At 46.5% G+C, this 16,211-nt stretch overlaps 1 protein-coding gene across 20 annotated transcripts in view; it reads right to left on the bottom strand.

Annotated features, from left to right (window-relative positions):
* Positions 1-1,518: 1,518 nt before the first annotated feature.
* KMT2C (lysine methyltransferase 2C) overlaps positions 1,519-16,211 on the bottom strand; it is a 272,287-nt gene continuing 257,594 nt past the window's right edge. For 19 of the 20 annotated variants that reach the window (XM_087860661.1, XM_087860660.1, XM_087860664.1 and 16 more), the window contains 8 exons: positions 13,472-14,591; positions 12,077-12,213; positions 10,704-10,846; positions 10,266-10,434; positions 6,241-6,357; positions 5,565-5,638; positions 5,207-5,315; positions 1,519-3,482 (listed from right to left, as the gene is read on the bottom strand). In XM_087860661.1, the coding sequence (XP_087716787.1) occupies positions 3,390-3,482; positions 5,207-5,315; positions 5,565-5,638; positions 6,241-6,357; positions 10,266-10,434; positions 10,704-10,846; positions 12,077-12,213; positions 13,472-14,591 (1,962 nt within the window). In that variant the 3' untranslated portion in view covers positions 1,519-3,389. The remainder of the gene's footprint in view (positions 3,483-5,206; positions 5,316-5,564; positions 5,639-6,240; positions 6,358-10,265; positions 10,435-10,703; positions 10,847-12,076; positions 12,214-13,471; positions 14,592-16,211) is intronic. The other variant, XM_087860666.1, reaches the window with a different exon arrangement.

Here is a 16,211-nt window from a genome sequence, read left to right as displayed (position 1 = left end):
TCACACACACCCCCCCCCCCCCCGCCTCCTGGGGCGCCGCCGGCTCTCCCTGGACTGGCGCAGGGCCTTGGCCTTCCTGCCAGCTGGGCTCCCACGCTCAGCCCCCGCCGCACAGAGCATGAGCTCACCTCTGGTGCAGTCAGGGTCACGGCACTGCCTCCAGCGGCCCCACTGCCCCTGCACATCGGGACCTCACCACTCGGCCCTGCTCTGACCTCGTGTCCTGCCACCCAGCATTCCAGCTTCCTTGCCTCGGCTTCCCACCTCAGCCTCTCAATCCCCGGGGCCCTGCACAAGTCAGGAGGGCCAGGCCTTTGTACCCCCCCGCGGTCCCCTTCACTCCTCAGGGAGGCCCCTCCCCGCACCTGGCCCAACGTACCAGGCTTTCCATCTTAAAATGGCCTGTTTCTGTTGGTCTCCCAGTGCGAGCTCAGTGATGCCAGGGCCCGAAGCGGTCTCGTCTGTGATGTCCTGGTGCTTTTCAGGCTTTTCATAAATGCGGCGAGTGCAGGGTCCAAGAATACGGCAACCGTGGCAGCTGACCAGCCCCATCCGCCACGGGAGGGTCGGGGCCTTGCTCTTGCTCCCTGGGACGCACTGCAAGGGGACTCTTGCGAGGGTGGAGGCACCAGGTGGCCCCCACGTGGCTTTGCGGTTTCCTCCTAGAGATCTGTCACCCCTGCACCGCCTCTCCTGCGCCCCCTTCCCTGGAGAACCACGTTCACATCCGTAGACCCGCGGCTACAATGCCCTTCCGTGCCTTTCCTGGCTGTGGCCCGCCACGAGTGGGACCTCACTCCAGCAGAGAGCTGCTCTCGGGCTCCGCGAGGACTCAAAGAAGTTTCCTTCCTTCTTCCGTGTCTGATCGTTAGAGATCCAGTAAGAGGTCAGAGGAGAAAAGGCTGTAACCAGGTAAGAGCTTCGCAACCTGGCGCAGACCGTGAACACCAGCCCCGACCAAACTGGCAATTTCGCAAACAGGAGATGCTTCGAGTATTTTTAAAACCTTTTTGTCAGATAAGTGCTTTGAGAATTTCTATAAAACCACACAGTATAAAAGCTTGTTATTTTAGGGTGTTCATGAAGCACAAGCTAAAAACTGGTTTTAGAAATTGTGAGGGGGATTGAGCTATTTTAATTCTTAGCAATCCCCTTCGACGTCAAATACATTCAGCACGAAAGAAATCGAGTCTCTGTCACAGAATAAATCTGAAAAAGGCTGCCTCAAAAAACCCCAGAAGACTAAATTTTACAATTAAATAAAAGGAGACTTTAAACAAGGGAACAGGGCACCTTGGTAAACACCCTTCAGCAGAAACCAAAGTTCCCGTCTTTGTTCAGCTGCAGGGAACATAGTCTCTCCATCTGGAAGGAGCTATGAACTTGCATGTAAACGCGTTATCTGAAAAGAAAGAGAACCGAGCCGATCATATCACACGTCAGGAGGTGAAGGCTGAGCGCGCGGCCGGCCCGCGGCTCCAGCCAGAACGCGGGCAGGGCAAACACAGACGCAGGCGCTTTTATAGATGTAAAATATTTTATTTGTAAATGGTGATCTTCTAAATCTGTGTCCACAAATTCCAAAACCCATAACACTCTGTATACTTCAAAAAATTCAATTTTTGCCAACATTAGGTACTATTATACAGAACAGAAAACAAAACCCGGTAGGACAAATACTGGTAGGATGTCAGAATATTGTACAAGAGAAGAAAAATATTCAAGAAACAAATTTCATACAGCTATTTATCAAGAGAAAAATATATACAATTGATTTATTCTGTAAGATAAAAATACATCATGCCATATACATTACAAGTTCAGAACTGCGTCACTGGTATACCAACAGTTTACAGCCCACTTGAATTGTGCACACAAAAACTTCATTTATACTTAGCCTGTGAAGTGTCAGTACCAGAATTTTAAGTACAAAATAAAAAGCTAACCTGGTTCAAAATGCTGATTAAGTTTCTACAAGCAAACACAAAACAGTGTTTTTTTTTTATTAAAGAAATGTAAACAAACAGTTCATACAAACACATTTTAAAATTACATCTTCGAAACCCTATTGTTGGGGTCCTGCAGCTGCAAGAGTGACCACAACTCTCCTTTTTTTTTTTTTTTCCTTTTCAAATTTTTGTGTTAAATAGAAGGCTAGAGTTAGGCTGGCGTCCTGCTACACGATCTAGCATGTTTACATGATTCTCTGTGGCTTGAAACAAAGTTCTAATCAAAACTACGTCTGCTGAAGAAAAGTTCAGCCTCCATTTGGGTTTATTTTTAAGCATTATTCACAGTTATCACAAATTGTTTTTAAGCACAAAAAAACCTGACTGAAGAAGTAGGGATGCAACAATATAATATGAAAAAGTTAGTTTAAATTACCAAAACAGCTATAAAAGTTGTAGTTTTAGCCTACACTCCGTTCTATCAGAAGGTGTATAAAACAATTAAGTACTAATAGACTGTAGTTTCCAAAAAACCCCAAATGCTCTAGGTTGAAATTTTGGTTATTACATAATTATAATGGCATATTTAATAACACAAAATTATATTGTGACATCCCTATGAACATTTTATAAGCACCCGAGCTGCTGCAGAGCCTGGTAGCATTTGGTCAATACTATTTTTATACTGTATTTTTTTTCTCAAAATATTTACATATTTGTACAAAGTAACAGGGTCTGTTAGTTCTGCAGGTAACAGCAGCAGCTTGGCTTTCTTCTAACTTTTATTTAAAAATAGCTTCATTCACTTATTCAATAATAAATACAAAAAGTTTCTCTTATTTTACAGAAATCAAAAACTACAATAAACTGACTCATGGAATCAAGTATTTAAATGTATTTTAGTGCAAGTTATTACCCCTTAGCTCTATCCCTAAGGAAGTCATTTCAGTACATTCCTTGTTCAGTGGTGTCTACTTTATTTTAAAAAATCTTTAAGTTAGAGGGCCTGCCCCTGTTTCAGATAAGGCCGTGGCCAGCACTTTGGACGTCCCATCTCCCTTTCGCTGGTGATCTCAGTCTGTACATTCATAGGAAGGCCCCCACCCTGGGGCAGGGCAGCCAGCGGCTCTTCGCCCCAAAGTGTCTCCTTAGCGAGACGCAAAAACACAAAACAAAACAAAACCCACCCACAGAAAGAAGGAGGAAAGAAAGAAGAAGAAAACAAAAGTGCTGGACTGCTCTGTGGTCCTGGTCCGCCCCGGCGACCTCCAGGCGCCGCTCCATCCCGAAGGACTGAGGGAATCAGAACTCCCAGAAGCTAGTTTTCAGAAAGTCATAAAACAGAAAACAAAAATCTCTTTCTGTCTGCAAAATTCAAATGGTGTGTTGAATCGCTTCTTCCTAGGGACAAGCCGCCCGCCGAGACAGCACGGAACGCGTTCAGTTCATCCACTTCCGGCAGTTCACGGCCCCGCAGTGACACGGAATCTTGTGCTGGTCATCTTCAAAGTCAAACTTATAGTCATAGCAAAGCTGCCCACGGCAAAGACACAGTGTGAGGGGGGCCGGGAGGGAGGGGGGCTCCTGCCTCTACCTGCCTGACCCTCAAAAGCAGCAGCACGGCAGACCTAGCGAAGGACCCCGCGCGGCGGCGGCTCCGTGGGGGCTCGGAAGGAAGCCCACCTGGGGTCCCGACGGCATAGAGCCATCGCGAGGCAGCATGTCTAGGCCGCGCCACGTCGGAGGAAGGGGAGGCCGGCTGGAGAGAGGAGAGCTGCGTCCCCACACCTCCTCGTGGCACTGTGTGCACTGGGTGGTGGGGGGGCTCCCCTCCTCCCCTCGGCTGCTGGGTGGGACACACACCTGGGGGGAAACCAACCACCCCTCGCCAGCTGACATCTTTTCTTCCTTCCCTCACTTAAAAGAATGTTTTAAAAAGGTCTACCTAGGGTCATCCAGTTACCCTTCACATCTCAGACCAGCCCTGCTGACCCGGACCCCGAGCCCCCGGGAGGACCACTACTCTCCGAGGCCCTCCTGACTCAATGTCCTACGTGAGGCACTGTCTGGAAAGACTTCCTTTCTACACGGAAGAGAAGGCACCAACTGGGCAGCTTCCCTCAGTAACAAAACTATTTAGTACCTTTTGTTAGGTACTTGCGAGTTCTTCGGGGAGACTTTTGCCATTTCATACAAATGAAGCAGAGGCTTGGAGAAGTTAAGCGACCTACTCAGGAATACTGGCAGGAAGGGGAAGGAAGGCCCCAGAGCTCAGGGGGTCTCCATCCGTCCCAACGCCCCCTGGTGGTTGCTGGCACCACGCCAGGTTCTCACACACTGATTTACTCATCCAGATACTTCGAGATGTGCCATGCGCCTGGGGTAAATTCTTGATTTAAAAAAGGGAATTCCAAAAAGATGACCAAAAAATGCAAGAAATCATGGCATAGCTCTGTTCCAAAGGGCTGGGGGGTTCCAACAGAGATACTCAGGCCCCTCATCCCCTGCGCAGGAGAGGCTCTTACAGAAACCCATACTGCTCAGTGGGACCTAGAGCACCTCGAAATGTGGCTGAACGCATTTGTGGAAGACAAATTTGGGAAACATACATAAGTAGTCTAGACTAGTAATAACCTTAACAGGTGAAAGTCATCTGTGAGACCAGAGAAACAAATGTCAAGTTCAGCATCCAGCATTTTGAAAAAGAGAAAAAAATCATAACAAAAGAGCCAAATTGTTTGAAAATCTGTTGAGAAAAATCTGTAAGCTTGTACTGGTGCTAACTGTGAATACAGGCGATCTGGACACACGTGCTGCCCCCAAATTGGCCGCCTACAGCCTTACGGTGGCCTCACGTGAGCATCACGTTCAGGAGACCACAGAGGCCACAATCCCGTGACACTCTCCAAACATCAGTCGAATGACAGAATCTTTAAGGAGAGGGATCCTGTCAATCTGTGACCAAGGGGGTAAGCAGGAGCCCTAAGAGGCGGGAAAGTCTGCCACATGGGTGATTCGGGGGAGCGCAGAGTGAGGGACTCGGGGGCAGCTGGTAGTCAACACTTGCGATGCTGTCACGAGGAGGAATGTGGCACCTGAACGTCCCAGGGTAAAGTGACAGGGTGGCACTTCTGACCCACCACAAGGAGAGTTTTTCTAGCACTAAAGCACCAGACACCCCCCGGGCCAGCCGACTGCATCCAGCAGCGAGCTCACGCGGGCGTCTGAGCAGAGCAGACGGGATCCCACACTCTTACCTCTTCTCCTTTCTGGATCCTCCGATTGGAGCTGATGATGATTTTGTGTCCTCTCTCAAAAGTCACCACTTCAGCCACACAATTAGGTGCACACGAATGGTTGATATACCTGTAAGCCCCGTTTCAGAAAACTATTTATTAGGGAACAGCTGGAAGCAGCTTTACAAACATTCAGTTCACAGGGACAATTTGTTCCTGATTCTATTTCTACCCACCCATTCGTAGAATGTGAATGAACAAACTTTAAATGAAAATTCTTTTCAAAACTCATCTGCCCTGAATTTTTAATCATGGAGGCCATTGTGGGCACACGGACCCACCGGGCAGAACTTCCTCGACCTGATTCCCGTTGTCTCACCTGGCAGGCCCTCCTGTGAGTGTTGCATCGATCACGTGGTCATTATCCATGCGGAACATGTACACACCACGGTTCTGAAAGAGAAAAGTCAGAAATCCGTCCTCGTGCACGTTCAGAGCAGAAAAACTCGGGGGAGTGAACGGAACTGCAGCCTGACGCACTCACTGGGTGTCACACAACCACGTCAGGGGACATACACGTATGTGGTGTGAATGGAAATCAGCAGATCGGGACGTTGCTCGGAACGCCAGGCTCATTAATCTACAGCTGTATCTATGTAAACAGTAACACCGACTAGATAGGGTGAGACTGATGGAAAAAAAACAAGGAAAACACAAGAATATCCAGATGTTAAATAAAAATCTTTAAAAGGGGGGGGGGCGCCTGGGTGGCTCAGTCGGTTAAGTGTCTGCCTTCAGCTCCGGTCATGATCCCAGGATCCTGCGCCGGGCTCCCTGCTCAGCAGGGAGTCTGCTTCTCTCTCTGCCACCACGCCCCCACTCATGCACTCTTGCGTGCGCGCATGGCATGCTCTCTCAAATAAATAAAATCTTTAAAAAAAAAAAAGAATAACCAGATGTGGCTTCTGTTCACAACTGAACCTCACAGGACAGTGCAATTTGGCCCCGTTTCCAGCTTTTTGACGGCACAGGGACAGAGAAGGACTGGCTCTTACCTGAGACTCATATAGCTTCTCTTTTCTGTTCGCAACTTCGTTTCGAATGATCGTGCCAATGTACTCGATGACCATGGTGTGCTTCTCGATGTCCCTAGCAGCATACAGGCCCAGCCCCTGTGAAAAAGAGAAACAAAAAATGGGGGGAAAAAACATGTGTGTATGTACCTTAAAAATCACTTTGATTTCTTGGACAACAAACCTGATTCCCTTTCATACAAAGGCCACACATCAAAAGCCACACTGAAGATTTCACCTCAAATCTTTTTTATTGAATGAATATATTACCATCAGAAACAATCTTACCACTTCGTCATGCCATTACTATCTTGCTTTGTGTCTTTTACTAAATTCTGAAGGTATATTTACAAAGCAGTACCACTGATAGCCGCCACGTTCTGTCAGGCCACCTTATCTTCCATTAATTCATGCCAAGATCTCACCAACTAAACATGCTAATAGCTTCTGGTGTTTGCTGCATCCCATTACTATCTTTCTAAAAAGATACAACAGGACAATAAACTTCATCAATCAGAAATAGGGCTAACCGTATGGGACTATTAATACTATAGTCCAGTTTTGGATTTGGCTAGGAGGTCCCGGAGCCAGGGCAAAAGGAGAAGCAGGAGAAGTTACTCTGCGCTAATGACCAGGAAGGCTGGAAAGAAATAAAGTTCTGCGGAAAGGTGACTTTCTCCCCTAATTTGACGTTTGGAGGCCACAGAGAGATGTACAGGAGTCTGAACTGGTGAGAAAGTCTGCCGCAGGCCTCTCATTTGGTAGCTCGTAGTCTCTGCGAGCGGCCTAAGAAATCACGTACTATGTGTACCTTTGTAAGTTTTTGGCACCACGAATTCTGGAAAAATAACACACTGAAAAAAGTATGGATAATTTCTATGAATGTTTGATATTTTCTTGTCCCAATGTGAGTTTCTGCCTTTTCAACTCCAGCTGGCCGGAAGCCCGCAGTAGCCAAGTAGGGAAGAGCGTGTGCTATCTCGAGAGTCTGCCAGGCACAGCCGCATCGAGCCCTGCCATGGGGCACGCAGTACCAGGGGCCCACCTCAGAGACTTTGGTGTGCGAACTGAATTATCTTCTGGGAAAAAAAAATTTCATGCAATTTATCTGTTCAATTTCAGACATAACTGAGGTGAATGAACCAGAATACGCTAAAAGGTAGTACGTACAGAGATCAATATAGCTTGGTCGAAGAACAGACAAGATCAGCGGAAAAGAACAGAGAATCCAAGTAGATCGACGCATATGTGAAGATTTAATGTTTAACAGTTTCATCGTAGTACACTGGTGTCATGATTCAGTGCAACAGGAAAGGTTATTTACTAAATGGTGCGTCAACGAGTTAGTCAATGGAAGAAAATAGTCTTAAACACTTACAATTTCTGAAATCAAGAAATCCAAGAGGCTACGTATACAATTAAATCTACCATCTTAACCAAGACTAGAAGCTATAGAATGCTATGTACATCTGACTATGCAACATTAAAACTTTTATAAGAAAAAGACACCATACTTCCTAGTCGGCAGAGGGTGTTTGGTTGGGGGAGTACATCTATGAGCACGGGTTCTTACGAGCTGGAAAACGGGCAACGGATGAGCATGTAATTCATAGAAGAGCAAATCCAAGCTGCAAGCTGCCCTTCGTCAGCGGTTAGAAACTGCAGGGAAGGAAGCAGTATCAGGCTGGCGGAAATATGAGAGGGCGGCAGCACGAAAAATGGGAAAAGAAGAGAGACAGTCTCCTAAACACAGGAAGAAATGTGCAATGACAGCCTTTCTGGAAAACCAACACGTTCTGCTAAGGTGGAAAGTATGTACACACTTTCACACAGTAATCTCACTGGTGGGAAAATTCTCCAAAGGAGTGAGTCTACCAATACATGGCGGTATTTGTACAAGATACTGATGGCAATGCTGTTCTGGGAAAAACCGTGAACAGAACAAACGTCCACCAGTTGTGGAGCGGTTCACTTAATTATAGCTCATTGACATCAGGGAACATCACCCAGCTGTTAAGGAGAATGAAAGAATGAACCAGAGCCACCTCGGCTGCTCTAGAGGATTCTCTGAGGTGTAGCGAGAAAGACTGCAGAACAGCGTATGGGGACGAGTCCACTGGAACATCCGTGCACAGACGTGTCTGCACGGTCAGGACAGTGGCACGGAACACACTGAACACGGGGGTTAAGAAATCACTGAAATGACCGAAAGGGAATAAAAGTGATACTGAGAAACAGGAACGGTAACGAGTGAACAAGCTACTTGGGAACGTTTAAAATGACAAGTAACTGATGCAGCAGGTGAGCAAGACACACCAGCAGGAGCAGACCACTGGATCCCCCAGGAACTGCAGAGGCTCCATTCTTTTTTTTTTTTTTTTTTAAAGATTTTATTTATTTATGTGAGAGAGAGACAGCCAGTGAGAGAGGGAACACAAGCAGGGGGAGTGGGAGAGGAAGAAGCAGGCTCCCAGCGGAGGAGCCCGATGTGGGACTCGATCCCGGAACGCAGGGATCACGCCCTGAGCCGAAGGCAGACGCTTAACCGCTGTGCCACCCAGGCGCCCCTGGAGAGGCTCCATTCTTGATGCAACAGCAGAAACATAAGAAAGATATCATATTTGTAATTTAAAAGCACGGTATCAGATAAAAAGAGCAGAAAGAGCTCTTATTTTTTTTTTAACAAAAGAAAGATCAGCAGATAAAATAGAAGTCACAGAACAAGGACAAGGGAACCAAAACCAGGAGGGGGAGAGAAAGTTCCCATCTGTGTTCGCACTGGTCATCTGGGGGCCCCACCGCAGGGGCCAGACTGAAAGGCACGCCTTAGCAGGTCCCAGCTGAAGTCTGGGGTCCACCCTGGGAGAGCCCAGATCTCATGAGTCCGACTTCGTCTAGAGGTTCAAACAGACAGAAAGAGAGGTAGGAACTTGCAAAAGAATGCAGAAACATTTCTCAGACGGAAGGCACAATGCTCCAGGTCAAAAAGGGTCATCAAGTAAGGAAAGCAATAAAAAAGAAAATGACCCAAACCTAGGCATATTTTTTATAAAATGTCCAACTATCAAAACTAACAAGAAAATACTACAATCTTCCCAAGAGGAGGGAAACGTTCCAACAAAGGAACAAGAATCGGAATGAGTATAGACAACGGAATGTAGATCAGATTTTTATTCTGAAGGGACCACAGTGGGTGTGAGTGGGACTCGGTGGGAGGAAGCTGGCAGGCACGCCCATGGTGCCCAAACGCGCAGTGGCACGTGCGAACAGGGTGGCATTGCCAGACCGTGGATTTCAGACCCCTCTTCTGAGGGGAAAGGCAACAGAACTTGAGGGGGCTCTGGCTCTGGGCATACGGGGGCCAAGGTACACAACTCGTGGATGGGGACAACACTCAGGATGACTGGGCTGAGGGACTGAAATGTTTGGCAAAGTGAGCTGTATACTTCCATCCTGGGACATCCAAGGGGAGATGCTGACCAGGCACTGGGCTCTTCAGGTCTACAGCTCAGCAAGTATGGACTACAGATGTACATTTAAATGCTTCCCCTACAGAGGGCTCTATCTATAACGTATTCTACAATCTATGCACCAGAAAATAGAGAGCTGTCAGAAAAGATGGCATCCAAAAGAGAACTCCCCACACTGGAGCACCTTTTGAAAATATTTTCATTTGTATTTTTCACAAGAATTTGAAATAGCTCTATTGAACACTCCACAAATCCAGTGAGTGCAAAATACAGTGCTATCTGCTTCCCATGAGTGCTCACTGAGATGCAAAGATGTGAATTCCAGAGGTCTTCCCACTGGGGAAGAAGAGCGTCCATGCTCAAGGAGACGCAGTCAATCAACAGTGTTACAAACTAACAAGACGTGACAGGATTTTAAAAACGTGATTCTAATCCTGCAGCCATGTGAGATCCTTCTTCACATATGGACGCCAGTATCTCCCGACCGCTAGACCCCGTCCTGCGTCTCCTCTCTCCGAGGACAGACCACTCCCTCACCTGGATACGAGACCGGGCCAGATAGACGTTGGACTTCCACTCGGTCTTCATCTTCCGGTACTGCGAGGACTTGGAGTGGACAAACTGCTTACTGTACGGAGCGTTCAGCTCCCCCGTGACCGTGCTCTGAAAGGACTTGGAAGTGCTGGTGCTGTTCAGGGTGTGAGGCCTGCACGCAATGGCATGTCAACAGGAAAAAATAAAAGGAAAACTGAAGATATCTCCGAATCACGCCCAAAGCCAAGCTGATTCAAATTCTTACTGACAGGAACATACATGGAAAGCCGCCTAGCAGAGCCACAGGGCGAGTTCTCTGATGTGGTCGGCACAGCCACAGCCAGAGACAGCAGGGTTTGTAAGCAGCAGACAAATCAAGCACAAAACCACAAACACACCTAGAAACCCTGGGCTGTACTATGTGAAGTTAAAACAAAATACCTTAACACAAACCTCTTGACATGGGCACTCATTTTAGGTTCGGAACGGGCACAGCCTGTGGGGTTAACGGCAAGAGGGAGTTCCATGAGAGGATTGCGGCCATACCGAAAGGTGTAGTTCTCACACGCCTCAACCCCAGGGAGCTGAAAAGGAGCAAAACAGACACAAGGTTAATTTATTTGATCAAGACTGCAGACAATCCTGAGCAGGCCCAGAGATAGCCCAACTTGAACTTTTGGGGGAAATAACTTGTCAACATATTCCCTGGGGACAAAATGGTCTTTTTAACTTATGTTAACATAATCAGCCTGCACTCAGATCTATTTCAATATTAGTTATTACACAGATTTCAGTTTCAAAGTGGAACATAGTAAACCCTGGCAAATGCTCCTTGAAGAATAATATTAACCCATAGAACAACTACAGGCCAGTCAACAAACATGCTTATGTGACTTTAAGATCTGATTATCCCAACCCTGTGTGTACTGACTTACACCTTTGCTCTTTCAACTTGTGTATCTTTATTTGGAATTTAAAAATTAAATATCATTAAAAATCATTTCTATGCTTTAGTGTCTTGATTTCTCACTTCTTCCAATTTGACTACGATGAGGTTATTACACTCAACGCCCCGAGAGTGTAGGTGGTTAAGGTTTAACTGTAAAATCATTTTACGTTAAAGGCCTTTTCTAGAATATATTTCTTGTGAGCATATTTCTCTACAGACATGAAAGATACGTATCATTTAGGCAGTGCTCTACGAAAGGAAACAAGCAGACGTAGAACTCAGTGGCTTTTGGGAAGTCCTCTGCTTCTCCAAAAAAGCAAAAACAAAACAAAACCCACCAAACATCAATGATTTTTTTCTTGTTCAAAAAAATGCCTTATAATCATGCAACTTCTCAAAAGCATCGTGTGCAGACCCACTGGCAAACATACTCATAATCATAAAAGACTGCAAAGAGAGGTCAGAGAAGACCCCGTGCTCCCGCAGTCACTGCCCTCTGGTGACAGCCCAGCACGGGGGCAGGGGAGTGGCTACAAACACTGGGGCATCAGAGTCAGTGCGGGAAAACGTGAGGAAGCAAAGGGACAAAAGTCCCCTCACCCATCCAGCACTGCCTGAAGACAAAACCACACTCCTGTCCTTCACTCTGCCTCGTCTGCACCCTGGAAGAGAACCACCTCGCTGAGGGAACGTTAACGTTTACTGAGGTGTCCCGACGAATCACAGATGCCTTGAGACACACGAAGAGAGCAAAACGCTACCTCAGAGGATCCTATTACAGCCCATGTCAAAACAGTCACACTGGGGACCGCTACGTGCAACCGCCAAGGCGATCCCGATACCACATGTGGCCCGAGGCACTCACTGACTCCGCGATCCGTGCCACTGCAGACACTGTGAGCCCAAACAGGTCTTCTCCCTTTAGATACGCTGGAAAAAGCTGGAGCATTTCAGACTGTTTTCTCACACATGCCACGGGCTCCAAAATTTTATCCCAAACACCTACATATGGCCAATACAAAAACAAAACAATTTAGAACAAACTTGCTCTCTGCTAAACAGAGAGGAAAACAGGATGCAGTATAAAACAGCAAAATAAAAGATGGACCAACCACTTGAAGACTTACCAGTTTCCAAGTAAAGCCCTGGAGGTGGTGACCTAACACAAGCCTGCTATTACCTGCTTATCAAATGGCAGTTTATTTTGAAGACTTTATGAAATTTTGGGGAAAAGAATGTGTTACATTAAGGAAATTAAACAGTGAAAGTGGAAAAGAAAGTTTAATTAAGTAACAAATTCATATAAGAACTTAATTCATTTTCATACTAGGCACATAACTTTACATTTTTAACTAATTAGTCCAATTAGCAGTATCTAGAAGTATGTTTCTTTCCTCTCAGATTTAAATTAAAATATGAAATTGATATTTCCATTGGAATTATGTTCAGGGCATTTTCATATATATATATACATATATATATATGTATATATATATATATATGTATATATATATGTGTGTGTATATATATATATATGTATATATATATATGTGTGTATATATATATATATATGTATATATATATATATATTTTTTAAAGATTTTATTTATTTATTCGACAGAGATAGAGACAGCCAGCGAGAGAGGGAACACAAGCAGGGGGAGTGGGAGAGGAAGAAGCAGGCTCATAGCGGAAGAGCCTGATGTGGGGCTCGATCCCATAACGCCGGGATCACGCCCTGAGCTGAAGGCAGACGCCCAACCGCTGTGCCACCCAGGCGCCCCTCATATTTTTTTAAAAAAACAGCTAGACTTTAAAAAAAGCAATTCCACGGTACTTTGTGCATCAATAAAATGACAGCCTACAGTCAAAATTAAGTGTCCCAATTTCTAGCTCCAAATTTGTTTAATACCTGGTAATCCTCTTTAAAGACAACATATACAGTATGCTGTAAATACGGTTCCTGTCTTCTGACATCAGGAGGGTCCCCAATGCAAACAACAGGCAGTACTTATCTGCAAATGGCTTTATCACCTGTGCTCAGGTACACAGTCTGATTTCCAGGAAGTCCAGCAAGTGCCAAGAAGACGGCACAGCAGAGACCGCAGGTACGGTAACACAAAGAAGCTAAGAGTTGTGTTTGTAAATGAAAAACCCATGTCTGTTTTCATAAAATAGGAAACAAATGAGAGAAAACAAGGAAACACAGACATAAACATTCAGTAACCGGCTCTGCAGGGCATCCGAATGTGGATCTTACCTTTAGGAGAGGAATCACTCAGGACAAGATCCTCATGGCCTTGCTCCACAATTCGGATCACGAACACGGGGCGCCCGTCTTTCTCCTCAATGGAGCACAGGTAGCGACAGCGCCTGTTGGCGTAGCGTGTGCTCCAGTACAAGCGGCTGGCTTCGTAGCCAACAGGGAAGAGCGCTTTAGGAGAATGGAACGCCTGCATCTGTTGTGGAAGCAGCTGACCGATCGTATGGAAGATGAGGCTTCCAACACGGAAGGTGTGGTCGCGTTCCCCGCGCTGCACGATGCTCGCGATCTGTCGCACCTCATCGCGTTGAACGTAGACCCGTCTGAAGACCGCGAAGTAACTTAACTCCTGCTCATGAATTCCCTTTGGTTTATGCATGGGACAAAGCATAGTTTTATCCTTAAAAAACATGCATTGTGCTTTAATGGCGCAAGTAAAGTGATAAATGTTGGTGCACCGAAATCGGTGACATCCGCTGGTGGCGCCCATCTTGTGGCAGAAGACACACTTCATCTGCAGGCCCCGCCTCAGCGCCAGCTCCACGTTTATCAGGGCTCCGGCCTGGGTCTCATAGACCTCTGTGGACCACAGTGCACAGTTCAAGTGGACCCACAGGTCTAAGTCAAGGTTGAGCAGCCTCGCGGGTCCGTCCGTCAGTCCGTCCCCCTCCTCGTGACAAAAGCAACACTTCCGGTAGTCTTTGGGCACAGGGTCAGGTTTAAGGGAAGTGCCCAATTTCTTCAGAAACTCATCTATTTCGTCCTCACAAGGGGGTTTGAAGCTCCCCTTGGGGATTACGATGTGAATGCTCCACTTCTTCCACTTCATCCCTCTCCACTTTTTATTGATCGGCCTACAGTCTTCAAATCCACCGTGGACAGTCCTGAGCCGAGGCTTTAACTTGACTGTTACTTTGAGCTCGTCTGGCTTTGCCTCTACTTTGGCTGCTTCAAACGCCGGAGGGAAAGTGATGGGGGGTGATGCCGGGGGAGAAGCTTCTTCCTGGAGCTGCGGGAGGCAGTGCACATCCAGAGTGGAGATGTTGTTACTGTACTGATGAAATGCTTTGGAAGGCGTCTCTTTCACAGGCGACTGTGGCAACAGAGGGGCGGATTCCTGCACAACAGAAGGGAACGGGAGTAAGAAGAGCAGTTCGTCCCAGAGCAGGAAGCCAAGCAGCAGGGTGTCACCGGGCCTGTGCCCCGGGTCGGGGTGGGGGACAGGAAAAGTGTCTCCAGGGTGAGCATGAGGGGTCACACACAGCAGAGGCAGACACCGAACACTGACAGTGCTGACAAACACCCTCGGGCTGACGATAGCCAGGCCGTGTCGGGAGTCCCGCCCCAGGCCTTCTCCACAAGGCTGTATCTCTGGAGAATGTTCTGCTCCTAAACCTTCTTGGACACTCCTCTCTAACCATAATGAAGCCAGAAAAATCAATGCTGAAGAGAGGAGCTAGCTAGTTTAATTTGTACAACGGAACACTGATTTTTGTTAGACCAAATAAGAACTTCAGAACATAATCTTCTCTGAGCTTATCCCCACTCTCTGAAATTCATGTCTGTTTGTTTTAGGCTGAATTAATTGGCATAAATGTGAAGAAAGAAGAGGCAGTGGTCCCCTATCAAGATACATTATACGTAACTGTTCCCTGAAGCTGCCCAGCTCTGATCCAGCTGCTGGAAGAGGTGAGCTCAGAGACAAGCCCCAGGACTTTCTGTCTGGGTACCCACAGGTTCCCCTGTTCTCACACCGCCCCCCCCCCAACCAGGTATCTGAGAAGACACACCTCACATAAATCCAGGAGCAGGCAGGAACTGCGCACCAAATTTTAAAATTATCTGGTAAAAAAGCAATTTCTCCTCTTATAGAAGTTGACATATTAATTTTTTAAAAGATTTTATTTATTTATTTTGAGAGAGCATAAGCAGGGGAGAGGAGCAGAGGGAGACGGAGAGGGAGAAGCAGACTCGCCGCTGAGCAGGCAGCCTGATGTGGGGGCTCCATCCCAGGACCCTGAGATCATGACCTGAGCAGAAGGCAAACGCTTAATTGCCTGAGCCACCCAGGCGCCCTGACATATTTTAATTTAAAGTCTAAACCTTTTTGGCACATAGCTTGATTTCATTATACTGGAGACTACTGCCTATTTAAAAATAAGAGTCTCCAGAACATTCTCCCAGAACAGACAGCAGAGCAGTGACCTGCAGGGAGGAATGACTGGCGGCATCACGGCACGGGAAGCCTTCCTTCAACACAAATGGTTAAAAATGTTTCTCTGTATCAACCACACATTAGATACACTTACATCACACAGAATCAAGTACAGCAGGCCATCTCCACCATGACACGAACAAAATGCTTTCTCCCCAAAATAGAGGAGTAGACTTACAACGTGTTTCTGAGCAGGTTTTCCCATCAGGGTAAGATCAATAAAAGTTGCAAGTCTTACTGTTGTAATTAAATTAAGATATTTGTAATTATTTAAGTAAAATTAAAGATGTTATTAGTATGAGTGTTTTACTCAATTCTGAACTTTTAAGATATAATTCAAGTCTACCCCCCTCTCGTCAAATAGGCTGAATTTATCTGACATAGCAGCACAGGCTGCCCTTTCTCAGCCCGCGTAGCATCGGCTGAGATATCCTGCACACACAGTGCTAGGAACCTGTTCTATCCATCGACATAACCCAAAATCACAGAAGCCACTCACTAGACACTGCTGAGACTACCCTC

The sequence above is a fragment of the Ursus americanus genome, chromosome 3 (assembly GCF_024610735.1).
Source record: "Ursus americanus isolate L20-20 chromosome 3, mUrsAme1.1.p, whole genome shotgun sequence".
Taxonomy (NCBI): domain Eukaryota; kingdom Metazoa; phylum Chordata; class Mammalia; order Carnivora; family Ursidae; genus Ursus; species Ursus americanus.
Note: the sequence above shows the minus strand (reverse complement) of the source record. Positions and strands in the feature narration are given on the sequence as shown.